This window comes from Chrysochloris asiatica, unplaced genomic scaffold (genome assembly GCF_000296735.1).
Source record: "Chrysochloris asiatica unplaced genomic scaffold, ChrAsi1.0 scaffold00154, whole genome shotgun sequence".
Classification (NCBI taxonomy): Eukaryota; Metazoa; Chordata; class Mammalia; order Afrosoricida; family Chrysochloridae; genus Chrysochloris; species Chrysochloris asiatica.
In genome coordinates, this window is record NW_006408672.1 from 295,028 (window position 1) to 311,830 (window position 16,803).

Below are 16,803 nucleotides of genomic sequence, written 5' to 3' on the forward strand. Positions count from 1 at the left end.
TGTGGACTTGTATGATTCTTTCTGTTCTGGAATGCTGATAATTCTTAAGTTATTCCTCTTCATGTTGTCCAACATGAATCTTAGGTCTTCTTCATATTTTTTTTTATCCTTTTTTCTGCTTGCTCTTCTATCTTAGTAGTGTTGAGAGATTTTTCTAGCTCACTAGTTCTGGCTTCTATCTCTTCAATTCTACTCCTTTGCCCTTTCAGTGTATTATCTATTTCTGATATTCTATTATTAATCGTTTGGACCTCTTTCTGTAGGTTTTGAATTGTTTCTAATGCTGTATCTATCTTCTTTGATTGTTTCTGTAGCACTTTCCTGACTTCTTCCTTATATTTCTTAACTCCATTGTATAGTGTTTTGATACATTTTATAATCATTTTTCTGAATTCCTTCTCAGGCATTTCCAAAACCTGACCATCTTCCAGTATGGAGTGTAGGTCTCCTTCCAGCTCATTTGCCTCAGTCACTTTATCTCATTTCTGGACATGTGCTGATATTGTCATCTGTTTCTGTTTTTTGGGCATATTCAGGGGTTATATGTGGCCTTAATACTTAGATGGGTGTGTGTTTTGGTATTTTTTATGCTTTCTAATTGCTTCTAGGTAGATGTGATCAGGTGATGGGATTCCCTTTTCACTCTTTTTCTTGAGAAATTTCAAGATGCCACTGTTGGTCGTTGTGACATAACTCAGGAATTAACTTTTGGCCTATTCCATTTTTAGTCTGCCTGTCCCACTCCACAATCCCCGTTCAGACCTTTTTCCTAGTGATAAACAGTTCAGGGTCAGTTGTGGCCGTTTTGCACTGTCGTTTGGTTTTAAATGGAAACTGTCACTTTAAATTTCAAGGAGATCTGTGCACATGCATAGCAGAACCCTCTGGGGTTGGGGGTGGGGTGTCCACTCACCCAAGCACCCCCTCTAGTCACCAGAATGGGGGTGCGCAGACAGTGAGAGACCAATGAACAGATACAAAAAAAAGAATGTCCACACCTTTATCTCCACGGTTCTGTCAGGTGTCTGTGGCTGCTCTGATCCTTCCCTTGCTTGGCGTTGCCCAAGATGGTGGGTCCAGGAGCAGCTGAGCATCTTGAATTAGAAAGCAATGGATTTCTTGCTTCTACTACAAATTCCCCTAGCTGTAAGCCTTCCAACCTTCTAAATATTCCTTTATATGTGGTTCAGAGTTCTGGCACCATCCCCTGAGTCTGGTTGGTCTGGTGTTGCGGACCGTGTAAGACTGGTCAGAGGTTCGAGGCCCTATAGGCCCGAGTGTAACAAATGAGGCCACTGGCAGTTAATGGCAAATTGCTTTCATCTTAATATTCAGTTATATATATTAAATTAATACATGGAGCCTTTGAAAATCCACAGATAAATGTGATATTTTCCTAAAGCCGAGACTAAAGGTTGCAAGGTTAAACCTTTCTCCAAAGGATTAACTAAAAATATCTTAGTTACTTCTTGGTTCTTTGTTCTATAGACAAAGAACCCATCCTCCCTAATCCCTTTTCCAGGTGCAGCCCATTCATCCTTATCTTTCACTTTCCCCCACCTGAGCTCAGGGGTTATAGATATATTAATTGGGCCTGAGAATCCAAGTTGCTGGCCTGGGATTCGAACCAGCAAAGTATGATGTAAAGTTACCTGAATGTCTGGAAAAGTACTGATGTTAGCTGTACCTTGCCTAAGTCCCTCCCAGCTTGGTGTGAAACTCCTCCCCTAAATAAAGCAGAGGCCCAGGCCTCCCCAGGTGTGCATTACTGGTTGGAAGGCTTGCAGTAAAGATTGAAGTGCCTTACTGGTTGGAAGGCATGCAGTAAAGATTGCAGAGCAGTGAGTTGCTGCCTGCAGAGGCCACGATGCCTGTACTCCCAAGCCTGCCCACCAGTGATGTATCCACCCTGGCTTTGGGGTGCCTCATTGTCTCCCTTCTTCTGTTTGTCTGTGTATTCTTTCGCTATCCCTATCGCCGCTGGATCTCCCCTCCTCGTGAACCAAACACTTGTGAACAACACAACTATGTCGAGGCAGGTCCCCGACAGTCTGGTATTCTGTGTTGTTGCTGATGGAGCTCCTCGCTGCATGTCTACCCTATCCACCATCTTGTTTGTTCTCCCATCCATGTCTTTTAAAGTCAAGTCCTCGGGGAGCCATCAAGGCAAGCAATGAAGTCTCTTCAAGTCAAACCCCCCTCCAAACTGAAGCTCAAAGGAAACACATATGCAGGCATGTAAGCTTGCTGGAGACCATGTTGGTCTACTGATGAGTGAAAGTGGAGGAACAGCAGTAATGAAGACATGGGCAGAGTTTGACCATGTTCAATAGATTCTTGTCAACCTTGATATGAAAGAGAGAAGATGAAAGGCTGATTGGTCCGAAGTTTGGGAACTCCTGAGCCCATGGACAATGGACATGGAAGACTAGAGCTGAGAGTGAAGCATCCAGCTGATATGAAGTGGGGGGAGATGCACAAGAATGTCCAAACTTGCAGATAGTACCCATTTTGACCTAGCTTTTATGTCATCATGATCAGAACTCAACTAGAGGAAGATAAAGAAATTTAATAAAGAAAGCAAGTGTAAATTGCTACAATTTGATGAACTTTATGTTCTGACTCCATGGCACATAACCACCACCACACCTACACTTATGAATGTAGTATCTCAAAAATACCAAGTAAGAGGGAAGGAGTCTTCACATCAAGGATCAAGCCTATCCCCTCAATATACAGGGATGATTTTTGTTGTTGTTAAGTGCCATTGAGTTGGTTCTGATCCATAGAGAACCTGTATAGGGTTTCTGAGGAGCAGCTGGTGATCTTGAACCTTCGACTTGCAGTTCAAACAACTTTGCAGTTCGGTGCATTAACCCACAGTGCCACACCAGGACAGGTTGATAGGGACAGGCAATTTAGACATTGGCTACCTAAAATGAGGAGGCGATAAGGACATGAAGTGACTGGCTTACAAGCTTTCAAGAGGGAGTTTAAGAGTGTGTGGGGGAAGGTAGAATCCCCACTGAATAGTTTTCATCTTGTTTAGATGGGTCTGGTGAAAGGAGATGGGGATAAGATTCTTATGATTCAATAGTGAATAATTGTTATCTTGACTAATTACAGCTATAACAACTGTAAAGGTAGAAGTTGTGTAACAAAAAGGGGGAGTACTTAATCTCACATTCCAGGAACAGAGGACCCTAAGGCCATCAAAGGAGAAGAGCACGAGTGGACCATAACCTGAGAAGCAGTGACACCAGAGATGGAGGCACAGGATATGGCATGGAGAGATAGAGCAGCTGAAGACTCTAAACTCATGGAAAGAGAAAGGCTGTGTGCTGGCGGCTAGGAGGCAGGCTTGCAGAATGTGCTCTTTGGTTGTTTCAATGATTATATATGCCTGCATGTTTTTGAGTACATAAAAAGGAGGAAAAGGGGGAATAGAAGCAAGAACTGTCAACCAATGATACATTGTAATCATTGCAATGAAACAAAATACGATAGGTTGCATGCAGAACTGATGTCCTCCCATGAAAATTATCACTCAATTCACAAGAAAAACTTTAAATAAGGAGACAAAAAAGTCAACTCCACTTTGAGTATCTTTCAACCTGAAGGACTCTTCTTCCTGCACTATATCAAACAATGTCTTACAACTATTCGTAAGGTTTTCAATGGCAATTTTTTTTTAGAAGCAGACTGCCTGGTGCTTCTTCCTAGTAAGCTAAAATTTGTATACCATGGGTGACCCTTCTGCTATTTGAAATACTAGTGGCATAGCTTCTAGTATCACAGCAACATCCAAGCCATCACAGTGTGACAAACTGACAGACAAGGTGGTAGTGTCCTGTAAAAGAGAAGAAACACAGAGAGACATGGGGAAAACAGTCATGTGACCTTGCAGTTTTGCTGTAGCTGCAAACCAAGGAGCCCCTGAGGCTTCCAGAAGCTAAGAGAGGCAATGAAGCATTCTCACCTAAAGATATCCAAGAATGCATGGCCCTGCTAATACTTGGAATTGTAACCTCTATCCTCTAGAACCATGAAATGATACGTTTGTTCTCACAAGGCAACCAATTTGTGGTGTTTTAAGTCAGCCTTAGGAAATGAATATAACAACTGCTCTTCAAAAAAATGACTGTCTTGAATGAAGGAATGAATGATTAAAGGAGGGAAGATTACAATGTATAAAATTTTATTGGATCCTGGTTCCAAAAAGATATAAAAATCATTTTGTAGACAATTGGGGAAATTTGCACACCAAATAGATGTTAGATTATAGAATGCTCCTGTTCTTAGGTGGCAATGGGATTATTCATGTAGAAATAGGACTCAGAACCATTTTTCTGAAAGAGGTGTGTGTCAGAATCACCCCAAGCATAATCATTTACTAGGATGACAGGACTCAGCATATAACTGAACTCATGCTATGATTCATTTCAGGAAAAAGACACAGAGCAGTTGGAAAAAGGAAATGGGACATGGGCTGAAATCTGGGGGATGTCAGGGGTGAGCTCCCAGAGTCCTACCCCAATTGAGTCACACCAGACACATGTAATTCATCCAGCAGTGAGTTGTGACAACATGTGAGAAGTGTTGCCTATCAGGGAAGCTCATTAGAAATTCAGTGCCCCAGGTTTTGATTGAGGCCTGGTCATGTAGGTCCTGTATGCCTACAAACATAGTTGAGGCACAGTGAGCCCTGCTTATCAAGGAATAGCAGGATCCCTACAAAACCCAAGTTCCCCCAGGGGATGTCTTCACATACAGGCAGACCTGCTGGCTAACTCTTTTCTGCACAGGTCAGATAGCAAATGTTTCTATCACTGTGGTTCAAGCTCTGTTGTAGTGCAAAAGAAGCTATAGACAATGGAAGTGAATAGGTGTGGCTGTGATCCAATAAAACTTTATTTTCAAAAACAGGTGAGGGTTACAGACTTGGAGATCCTGTACAGGGTCAATATAGGTTAGAATCCACTCGGTGGCAGTGGGTTTATAGGATATGTTAGAGGGTCACGTTACACCCAAGCTAATTCCCTACACTGTCCTTTAAAGTGGTATAAATTATATTCACAATAAAATATTCTTTTTTAAAAAAAATATTCTTTTAAAAAGGGGAATTATTTCAATTTCTTGGAAGGAATCATTTAAGTCTCTTGGGGGCTAGAATTATATTCACATTGTTTCCCAATAATTAACACATGGCTTGGCATCTAGTGGGCACATAGCAGTAAGTACGTTTACAACAATTAGTAAAATACAATCTAATGGCTAGGATTGTTACAGCAGGGAGGGAAAATTATTCTAGGGCTAGAGGGTAGGCTCATGTTAAGCTGGTATAGTGGTAATAGACAGTAACAGTACTAACTGCTGGCCCATTTTACACTTACTACTGGATCTTTAGAGTCCTGGTGTGGTACTGTGCGTTAATGTGCTGGACTTCAAAGTTGGCGGTTCAAGCTCACCAGCTGCTGCTCACAAACAAGGTTGTTATGGATTGGAACCAACTCGATGGCACTTAACAACAACAAACTGTATTTTTGGTAGTGCTAGTGTGGCACTGCGGGATAATACACTGGGTCACAGGTAGGTGGTTCAAGTTCACCATTTGCTCCTTCGACATCCTATACAGGGTGGGAATGAGTTAGAACTGACTCAAAGGCACTTAACAACAACTGTATTTTTACCCAATCAATGTGCTTGCTATACAGCTTTTGCAAAACACAACTTCCTTGTGCTTTATTTTCCTATGCACGCTTGTCATTATTGTTAAGTGTCATCCGGTCGGTTCTGACCCAGCTTCCAAGTAGCAGCAGGTGAGCTTGAACAGCTGACCAATTGGTTCAAACTGATCTTGCAGTCCAGTGCATTAACCCACAGCACCACACCACAATGTGTGAGAATACATCTCATTTAGTCCTTAAAATACCCCTTCCTTTCCCATAGAGAAGCATAGCAAAGTTCAGCAATTAGTCCAAATCTTCCGAGAAGTTAAGAGACAGAGATCTTACCCTCCATTCTATCTGCTTGAAAACATTAAGACCTACAGCTCCCTATTTTTAGTGTTCCTACTCCCAAGTCCTGGTGTGGCGCTGTGGGTTAATGCACCAGACTGCAAAGCCATTTGAACTGCAAGGTTGGTGGTTCAAGCTCACCAGCTGCTCCTAGGGTTGCTATGGGTCGAAACAGACTCAATGGCACACAACAACAACAACTCCCAAGTCCTAGAATATCCGTGTTTGTGTTACATCTCATTTTTGACAATTCCCAATTTTCCTAGATTCATACTTCATACATTCCTTGTTCCAATTATTAATGGATGTTGACAGCTGTTCCTCTTCATGAGTTGTGCCCCAATCGGCAAATGAAGGTCCTGAGGGCTTTACTTCATTTGAATCATCACGGTCATCTCTACTTTGAGGAGGCAGCTCTTCTCCAGTCGCATTTTGAGTGCCTTCCAACCTGAGGGGCTCAATTTCCGGCACTATATCTGACAGTGTTTCACTGCTTTTCATAAGGTTTTCAGTAACTAAACATTCAGAAGTAGTTAGTCTCTCCTTCTTCCTAGACTGTCTTCATCTGGAAACTCATCTGAAACCTGTCCACCATGGCTGATCCTGCTAGTACTTAAAATTACCATGGCATAGCTTCCAGAATCACAGCAACTCACAAGCCACCACAGTACGACCAACTGACAGATGGAACGCGGAAATCATCAAACAATATCATTCACATCCCATACAAGTAAAGTTTTACTAAAGGTTAATATAGAAATGGCTGCAACCATACATTGACAGAGAAATTTACAGAGGTTCAAGCCAGATTCAGAAGAGGACGTGGAACAAGGGATATCATTGCTGACTTCAGATGTATCTTGGCTGAAAGCAGAGAATACCAGAAAGATGTTTGCCTGTGCTCTACTGACTATGCAAAGGCCTTTGTGTAGATCACAACAAGTTATGGACAACATTGCAAAGTATGAGTATTCTGGAACACTTAATTTTGCTCAAGAGAAATCTGTACATGGACCAAGAAGCAGTTGTTTGAACAGAACAAGGGAACACTGAATGGTTTAAAATTAGGAATGGCATGAAACAGGGTTGTATTCTTTTACCATACTTATTCAACCTGTATGCTGAGCATATAACCCAAGAAGCTGGGTTATATAAAGAAAAATGTGGCATCAGGATAGGAGGAAGACTCATTAACAACCTGCAATATGCAGATGATACAACCTTACTTGCTGAAAGTAAAGAGGACTTAAAATACTGATGAAGATCAAAGAGCAAAACCTTTAGTATGGATTGCATCTCAATGTAAAGAAAACAAAAATCCCCACCTCTGGACCAATAAACAGCATTCTTATCAATGGAGAAAAGATTGAAGTTGTCAAAGACTTCCATTTTTCTTGGATCAACCATCAACAGTCATGGAAGCAGCAGTCAGGAAATCATATGCTGTATTGCATTAGGCAAATCTGCTGCACAAGACCTTTATAAAGTGTTGAAGAGCAAAGATTAGTAAGCTTGAGGACTAAGGTGCACCTGACTCAAGTCAAGGTATTTTTGATAACTTCATATGCATGTGAAAGCTGGACAGTGAATAAGGAAGACCATAGAATCTATACATTTGAATTATGGTGTGGGAGAATATTGAAAGTGTCATGGGCTGCCAAAAGAACTAACAGATCTGTGTTGGGTGAAGTACAGCCATAGTGCTCCTTTGGGGCCAGGATGGCCAAATTTCGTCTCTCATACTTTGGACACATTGTCAGGAGGGACCAGGAGAAGGATAACGTGTTTGGTAAGGTGGAAGGTCAGCAAAAAACAGGAAGTCCCCCCGCAAGATGGATTGGTAAAGTTGCAGCATCACATGGAGGGGATTGTAACCATGGCAATGAGACGATATACGATAGAATGAATGTAAAACTAATGTTCTCCCATGTAAACTATCACATAATTCACAATAAAATACTTACAAAAAAAAAAAAGTTGCAGCATCAATGAGCTCAAGCATAGCAACAATTGTGAGCTTGGCCCAGGACCGGACAGTTTTATTTCATTGTGCATAGGTTCACTATTAGTCAGTACCGACTCGAGGGCACCTAACAACAACTCCCAAGTCTGGACCAGACAGAGAGAGCCAAGTATGCCTCAATCTTACAGGACACCTGCATCTAGTTTGTCCACCTCCAGCTTTCCCAGGACAGCTACCTCCACCAGGGCACATCCGAGCCTCTCCTTCCCCCCCACTATAACATTTTCTTACTCCCCTGCCTGCCTTTGAGTTGTGCCAAACTCAAGTGATGCAGGCTGACTATCTAGTAACTCTGAATAAATAGCCTGTTGGTTTCCATTTGTGTGTTGTCTTTCCATATTTCCATCGGTGTTGCTTTCCTATTTGACACTTGTAGACCCACTCAAACAAAAGGTGGTATCTTTAGGTTGCAGTCTTCTACAAGACAAGGATCTAAGCTTGGCACAGTTGCAGGACCAGAAAAAGCAACAGAACGGCCTTCCCTTTCCTCCTTCCAAAACCTTTCTTATTTTTTCTACTTAAATTAGTTTTCCCCCTGGGTGGGGATCAGAGCTGTCATTCTTTCCTGCCCCAAGATTCTAATCCTACCTGAAATTCCCGGTTGGGGTTCTGCCTGAGCAGATAAGGGCCACCTCCTACACACACCTGTTCCTGGGCCACACCCGCTCTGCCCTGAGGCCCTGGCTGGCGCCTCAGAAGTAGAATCCAGTGATGGGCCTGCTCTGGCCCCAATGAGGTGTCAGGCATTCAGGCGTAGCCCTAGTGGGGATAGGGTGGGTGGGGTAGGAGTTTGAAACTTTCTGACAGGTCCTCAAGTCACAACAGCTCCTAACACCTGCCTCAAACAAGAAGGACCCATCCCTTTGCCAGGTGGTTGAGTCTATTATTCTAAATTCGTAACCCAAACCCTGCCAGAACCAAGTCCTTTTCCTGGTCTGGCCCATGCCCCTCACCCAGCCATCTCCACCCAACCTTTGCTGTGTCTCCGTGTGCTGGCTCTCAAAGAGCTATGTCCACCGAGGCCAGCAAAACGGGCTGGCACAGAGGGTGGGACGAGGTGAGGGGGCCGCTGGGTCAGGCCTTGCAGACAGAGGGCTCTAGCGGGGAGAGACGCAGAGGGAGGGGAGAGGGGGGAACTCCAGGGCCGCGGTTGGGTGGGTGCCTCCCTAGCCTTGCTGTGAGGGAAGCCCTCAGGCAGCCCCATCCCCAATCCCTCCAGGCTCTCTGTGCTCTCGGCAGTTGTCAGGCCCATCTCCCCAGATCGTCTCGGTTTTTCCAAGGCCCCCCAGGGTCAGGGCAAGGCGTCGAAACTGGACGAACAGCTCCCCACCCTAAGGTTCCCGCAGGCCCCGCCCCCGCCTCGTGACTAGACCGCCGCCCGGGGCGGAGGGGGGTGCGGCACCAACCCCCAAATTGGGGGAACGCTTCCCTACAGAACGCGGGTTTTTTTGTTTGAAAACCGAAACCGCAGATAAGCGATCACGCTCTTCGCTGTGCGCCCCACTTCCTGACCCCTCGTCCCGCTCCCAGCGTGGCCCCTCCCTCCTCCGCCCCGCCCTGCACCTCGCCTTGATTCAGCCCACGCCTCACGTGACCTTAGCATGTCACATGACGTGAGCGTCTGCTTAAATCCAGTCCTGGTAGTGGTCTCGGCAGCTCGGTTTCACTAACCCTGCTGTGATCACTCGTTTTCTCTCCTCTTCGCCTGTTGTCTCTCCACTTCTGCCGCCAAGATGATGTGCGGAGGGCTCTCCACCTCGCAGCCGGCCACCCCCGAGATCCAGGAGATTGCCGACAAGGTGAGGCCCCTTGTTGGTAGAAGTCCGGGGTTTTGCTGATGGGGGCTGAGAGGGTGACTGACTAGGTTTACATACCCGATCATCACTCCAGACAGGTACCTACCAGACCTTCCTAAAGGAGGACGCAGGAAAGGTCAGGGGACAGTGCAGAGTTTGGTGGGAAGTTCCTACTGTGATTCATGCCGACACCACCGGTCCTTTCTGAAAAATGTCCTTGGGTTATTGAGTTAGTTGAGTGAAAGAAAAATAGGAAAAGAAAAAGGGGGATACAATGGGGAGGGTGTTCGAATTTATCTTCCCTAAATTATTTGGGGAGAAAAAGGAAACTTTCTTGTTTGGAAAGGATTCAACTCTTAGTAAATGCAATTTGGTCCATAGAAATTGTACAGTAATTTGCAGACTAGGAGATCAAAAATGAGGCTGGACTGTATTGTGGGCAGAGTCTGGCTAAAATCCGGAGAAGGCTCTTGATTGCACCATGCCTTTGTCTCTTCTTCTGTAAAATAGGTTTAATCGCTGCATCTGCTTCTGAAAGTTGTGCTGTTAAATGAGTTAATATGTATAAAATATTGAGTTGTTGGTAAGTTCTGTAGAGTCGGTTCTGACCCATAGCGACCCTATGTAGGGTTTCTGAGGAATGGCTGGTGATTTTGAACCACCGATTTGTGGCTCAAAATGGCCTTGCAGTTCAGCGCATGAGCTGCAGCACCACACCAGAATGCCAGAGTACTTAGTTGTTGTTGTTGTTGTTAAGTGCCACTGAGGCGGTTCCGACTTATAGTGACCCTGTATAGGGGTTTCCAAGGAGCGGCTGGTGAGTTTGAACGGCCAACTTTGCATTTCTAACGGACCCTGCAGTCCAGCGCATTAAACCACAGCACCACACCCTTAAAATCAGATCTGCTCTACTCCTCATTCTACTAGGTGTTCTGTGAAAGAAAGATGAGGCCTTCTGCTCCTGTAAAGGTTTACAGCCTCAGAAACCCTATGCAGGGTGGCTATAAGGCAGAACCGACTCCCTGGCACACCACCACCACTACCACCAGGCAAAAGAAAACCAGTATCCCATGTTTTACCCATTCAGATTATGCTTCAATCCCTGTAACACAGAGCCCTGTTGTTCCAAGGCTGAGCATACATCACTGTCTACCTCTGTCCCGTTTAGCACATGCAAACCTTCCTAAGTGTTCTCCTATCTACCTTGTTCTGCCCTTCCCCCTTCTTGTGTATTTCCCTCCCCCTCCTCACCCAAACTATGATGTTATTATCCCCAACCTGTGCCTTACTGTGTCCCCTTCTTCTCCCTGTGGTAATTAACAGAGAAAGGTAATTTTTTTTCTTCCTTTTAGTATGGACATCTTTTCTTAAACTTCTACAACAATGCTTTTATGCGATATTTGTCCTTTTGTGAACAAACATCTTAACATTATTTCCTCTCCTTTACCCCTTCAGCCTATGTCTTGATCCCTGTATCATAGAGCCTTGTATTCCCAGGCTGTGTTGACATCATAGTTCACCTTGATTCTGTTCAGCCCATATAGACCTCCAAGGGTCTTTTCCCATCTTCCCTGCTTACCTTCCTCCCCACCTGTGTATTGTCCCCCTCCTATTTACTGCCCTTCCTGACCCTGAGTAAATATGTCCATCCTCTGACCTGTGAGTTACTGTCCCCTCCCTCACACACCTAGTAACCTGCAAAGAACTATTCTTTTATTATGGAAATCTTCTCTTAAGTTTTTACAGTAGTGGACTTTTGCAACATCTGTCCTTTTGTGGCTGACTAAAAATCAATTCTTTACACACACTTTACTAGTAACCCAAGAAATATTCAGAGCACATCAAGACTTATAAGGAAAAGTAAAACACACATCCTCCTTTAACTCTCTTCCCTGTGAAACTTCATCTTAAGCTCGCGGCATGTGGTTACCCCAGTTCACATTGCAATTGCTCTGGTGGTTTGATTATCTTACAAGAAAGGGCAGTGAGTCAGACCCACATGACCATTGAAAATGAGGAATTTGTCTAGAAGGCTAATGTTGGCATGCCACACCTAGCAAAGTATGCCTCGCTCTCCCCCCATTCCACTCCTATAGGCTTAGCCCTTCCTGACCAGTTTCCTGGTTCTCTGTGCCTAAGAAGATTTTCATCTCAGACTCTTTGGCCAGGCAGCGTGAATTTTGAATATGTGTAAGTGCTTGGTGCAGCCAGGACAAAAGGGTTGCTCCCGATGTAGCACTGTAGGATCAGCACTGGACTACAAACCACAAGTTCAGCAGTTCAAACTTACCAGCTGCTTCTTGGAAACACTATACAGGGTCATTCATTATGAGTCAGAACCAACTCAAGATACTTAACGACAAAAAACCACAAGCGCTTGCTACAACCAGGATAGAAGAGTTCTCTGTCTCAAAACAAAAACCCATCAGTTGCTATTGAGTTGACTCATGGTGAGCCGATGTGTATCAGAGTAAAGCTGTACTCCATAGGTTTTTTCAGTGGACATGTTTTCTTCTGAAGTGCCTCTGAATGGACTTGAACCTCTAACCTTTTGGTTAGCAGCTAGGTGTGTTAACCGCTTGCACCTCCTCGGAACTCCTGCTGACTCATGTGTTAAGTGCTGTCAGGTCAGTTCTGACTCATAGCGACCCTGTATAGGCTTTCTCAAGAGTAACTGGTAGGTATGAACTGCTGATCTTGTGGTTAGCAGTCCAGTGCTTACCCTACAGTGCCACACCAGTATTTCACACCTGCTGACTCATAGTAACACTATAATACAATAAAACTGCCTCAGGGTTTTTTCTGGGCTGTGATCTTTACTAAAGTAGACTGCTCCCATCTTTCTCCTGTGGGTTCGAACTGTCTACCTTTTGGTTAGCAGCCAAACGCTTAACCACTGTGTCACTAGGGCTTCTTGCTATCTCAAAAGAGATCCTGAATTTGGTGTCTTATCACTTAAAAACTACTTGTAATTAGGCAGTAGTTGTTGCTGTTGGGAGAAATCCCAGGGCAGGCATTATGGAAGCCAGCCTACTCCCTGGTTGTTTAAGACAAGAAGGTGGAAGGAGAGAGGTCTTATTGACATGCATATTACTATCTCACACTTGAAGACAGGGAAAGTAGAGTCACAGGTACAGAGACTAACCAAGATCTGAGGACTTAAGAAACCACATTGTCTGCCCAACCCCATCCTGCTCCTGAGGACTTAATTCACAGCTGCTTCACTGACCCTAGGCACCTTCTATCTCACCACTTTGCTAAATCGGAGCTGGCACCCTGTAGGCAGTGACCAGCCTGGCCCTCAGGGCTTCCACAGTCCCTCCCTCTTAGCCTGCATCCCTCTCCCACCTAGACCGTTTTCAGTGTTCTCACCATTCCCTGCAGATAGTGGGTATCCCTGTCTCTACTTTTGAAACAGGGACAGAAAGAGATTCCTCATTTCCTCTGTCATGCCCCAGGCCAGTGTGTGGGTGACATTCATTCATCCTAGGTACCGTTTGTCTCAACATGGACCGCTGCATTAGTCTGTGGGTTCCCTGAAGGCCTAGCCTGGAATCTGTACACAAGACGTTGCTACCGTGAAGTAGCCAGCCAGTGGTCAGGTTGCCGCAGTGATTCAGTTGCATGTATACCAGGTGACTCCCTTATTTCCCAACACATGTGCTTTCTGCAGTTTTGTTCTTTAAAATATGCTAATTCTCTTGTGACCGATTTAGTTATGTCATGCCATTGTGAAGTCAGTATACTGTGAGTGTCACCGATTAATCTAGAGAGCAGTCAGAGCATCTTTAAACTTAGTCAGATCATAGACAGACTTCACCTATTAAAAAGACTCAATCTTGGAGAATGCTCTTGGTTGGGGGTCATCCCACAACTAAAGGAAGAAGATGGTAGCCACAAAGAAGATGAAAAAGTTGCTGGAATTGATCAATTCTAAGCTCTAACTTGTTGTGAAAATGGGAAATCCAAGCTGGGGTACAAGCAGAACCTGAAGATGATCAGGCAAGGCAAAGCAAAGCTGGTCATCCTTGCCAACAACTGCCTGGTCTTGAGGAAATCTGAGATAGAGCACTACACCATGTTGGCCCAAACCGGTGCCCATCACGACAGTGGCAATAATATTGACCTGGGCACAGCATGACCTGCACACTGACTAGCATTGATCCAGATGATTCTGGTATCATTAGAAGCATGCCAGAACAGACTGGTGAAAATAATTCTTTCTGGTTTTCTTCTTTAATAAAACTGGCCAGAGCATTTTTTTTTTTTTTAAAGCAAAGACTCTAGAAAACAGAATTGAATCAAAGTATATTTATTGTGTAATAATTAAGGTTAAGAACAACCTTTAACCAATAGTTCTGAGTCCTAAAGATGACATCTAAAAAGTACAAGTAAAGTGCTTTTCACCTGCAAAGTCATTGCTGGATCTCTTACAACAGCAGAAATTAGAAATGGCCTAAATACCCACAGTAGGGGTACCTGGTTAAGATACTTAAGGCACGAGCTATAAAATGGAAGATTAGCCTTTAAAAGTCTTAACAAGGGGCCTTCAAAAAGTTTGTTGGAAAACGGAATGAAAAGATAACCGGATTTTTCCATGAACTTTTTGAAGCTCCCTCATTTAACAGCCTTCAAATGAATTGTTTACAGCATACTAAGTAAAAACAAACCAACCAACCTCCCCCCACCCCCCCAAAAAAAAACTAGTATGTAAACTTGGACACAGTTGTAATGATAAAAATGTAAAAACACCCCTGTGTCTAGAAGCGAAAGGGCAAATGATGTACCAGAAAATTATCATCAGAACTTTGGTGGATTTAATGAGAAACTTACACTGGTTGTTTTTGTTGTTGTACTTTATCATTGAGAGCTAGCAGTTTACTATGTTCTCTCAGTTATAAAGAACAATTGTGGTATAGAAAATATGTAACAGGTTTGGCCAGTTATTAACATGTAACATGACAAAAGAGTTCCGCGTGTGTAAGTCACTCTGGGAGAAGGGAAGCCATGAGGTTTGTTCATTGTGTTCCCCTCTTCTAGGTAAAGGCCCAGCTTGAAGAGAAGGAAAATAAGAAGTTCGATGTGTTTAAGGCTGTGTCATTCAAGAAGCAGGTGGTCGCTGGATTAAACTACTTTATCAAGGTACCAGGATGAAGAGGGGTGTCTAATTTGAAGTGAGGGCTCATTACATAGCAGCTTGTGAAAGCTGGCGCAGCATGGTCATACAGGTGCTTAGTGGTTGGTGGGAGGTGTTGTATGACTGCTTCAGACTTTAGAGAGGCTGCAGGCCCTGGAAATGAATGCCTGAATGCTGAGGAAGAGGTCTGAGGGTCTGGTGGTGAGCTGAGCATGCTGGCTGTAGGTGGTTGTGGAGGAGTGTACAAACTGATTTCCACAAGGTTCAGGGCAGCGTCCCGCCGTCCCTCCTAACCACACACGGGGGATGAAAAGAGGGAACCGGGTCCAAGGCTGTGGCTGTACCACTCACTCAACTCTCTCTCTCTCCAGGTTCATGTGGGCGATGAAAAATTCACACACCTTAGAGTATATGAGAGTCTCCCTCACGAAAACAAGCCTCTGACCTTGTCCAACTACGAGACCGACAAGACCAAGCATGACGAGATATCTTATTTTTAATTCCTGGTTTTGAGAAGAATCCTTGGTCCAAATAACCAATACACTAAAATGATTCTGTCGTCCGTGAGTGTGTCCCTGGAACCAGAAAAGAAACATGTCCACATTGTGCCACTTGGAGCAGGAGGAGGTGTTGCAGCTTCTCGTGTGTCTCTGTTCCTAAATTGTTCGTTGTATCCCAGTGAATAATCAATTGTAATTAATAACCTTAACTAAATGACTTTCAAAAAAGGCTAAATATCATCTTTAAATAGAGATATATTTTTTAAAATCTAAAAACGTCACCTTTGGTTGTGTGTTTTTGTCTTTACCCTAAACCATCATCACCATAGAAAAATGACATTAGGGAAGATGTTGGTGAAGTCTTCTCCCAGCTTCTCGGCCTGACACTGTGCTCACCTGGGCTACTCCAGGGCAGGAGACTATGGGATCATCTCCATCTGGTCGTATTGGCCCAGCTCTCAGAGCCACGTGGGTTCAGAACAGTGGGGTAGACCCAGCCAAGTGTGCCTGCCCAGGGACAGGAAGACAAGCTCTTCCATTTCCCTCCAGAACTGTCTCCCTCCCTCCCTTCCTTTACTCCCTGTTGGCCTGACCAACTTGGATAGATTCATGTCTTGCTCTCTGGCTTCCCAGTAGTCTGTGTGTCTGCCCCCTCCTGGTAGAGACCACTTCAGTTCTGTGAAGTATCCCCACTTCTGCAGTGACTCTTCGCCAGGTTTTCCTAACTCACCCACTCAGGATGGAAATGGTTCTCACTCCGCTAACCTGGAGTTTATCTGTACCCCAACTGTGTCCTTAAACCCTGCCCGTGCATTTGTGGATAGGCTCTATATTAAATTCTCCTCCATTCTCTAGAGACCGGCTGCTTCTGGACACTAACCAAGGGGTTGCCCTGCCTCCATTGGTCACAGAGCAGTGAAGTACCCTCAGGTCACTGGAAGGCAGACCCTCCTGTAATCCCACATGGGATTCTCCTAAACCCTGAGGTGGTGCCTGCTCTGCACCCTTACTCTGACTGAAGGCTGCACCCTGCTAGGGCTGAGGTCCTGTCCATACCGAGAGAGGCCTATGGCCCAGCACACAGCAAGGTGTAGCTACAGATGCCCTTATGATGGGGAGAGAGAGATACCAGCATACAGGCATGGCTATAAATCAAGGAAAATTGATTTGTTGTTAGGTGCCGTTGAGGCAATTCTGACTCCTAGCAACCTGATGCACAACAGACCAAAACACTGCCCGGTCCTGCATCAGCCTCATACTTGTTGTTAAGCTTGAGCCCATTGCTGCTGCCACTGTACCAGTCCATCTCATTGGGGGTCTTCCTCTTTTT

General features: G+C 44.6%; 1 protein-coding gene across 1 annotated transcript; it reads left to right on the forward strand.

The window, feature by feature from the left end:
- The first annotated feature begins 9,773 nt into the window (after positions 1-9,773).
- On the forward strand, positions 9,774-15,473 carry CSTB (cystatin B (stefin B)). Its single transcript, XM_006870811.1, has 3 exons — positions 9,774-9,839; positions 14,877-14,978; positions 15,345-15,473. The coding sequence occupies exons 1-3, from the start codon at positions 9,774-9,776 to the stop codon at positions 15,471-15,473; spliced, it is 297 nt and encodes a 98-aa protein (XP_006870873.1).
- The last annotated feature ends 1,330 nt before the right edge of the window (positions 15,474-16,803 follow it).

What these genes read in the sequence shown, in the direction of transcription:
- CSTB (XM_006870811.1), top strand. Translation starts at nt 9,774, where the DNA reads ATGATGTGCGGAGGGCTCTCCACCTCGCAGCCGGCCACCCCCGAGATC. An exon ending in TCCAGGAGATTGCCGACAAG is followed by an intron (nt 9,840 to 14,876) that starts GTGAGGCCCCTT and finishes CCCCTCTTCTAG; the next exon opens with GTAAAGGCCCAGCTTGAAGA. An exon ending in GATTAAACTACTTTATCAAG is followed by an intron (nt 14,979 to 15,344) that starts GTACCAGGATGA and finishes CTCTCTCTCCAG; the next exon opens with GTTCATGTGGGCGATGAAAA.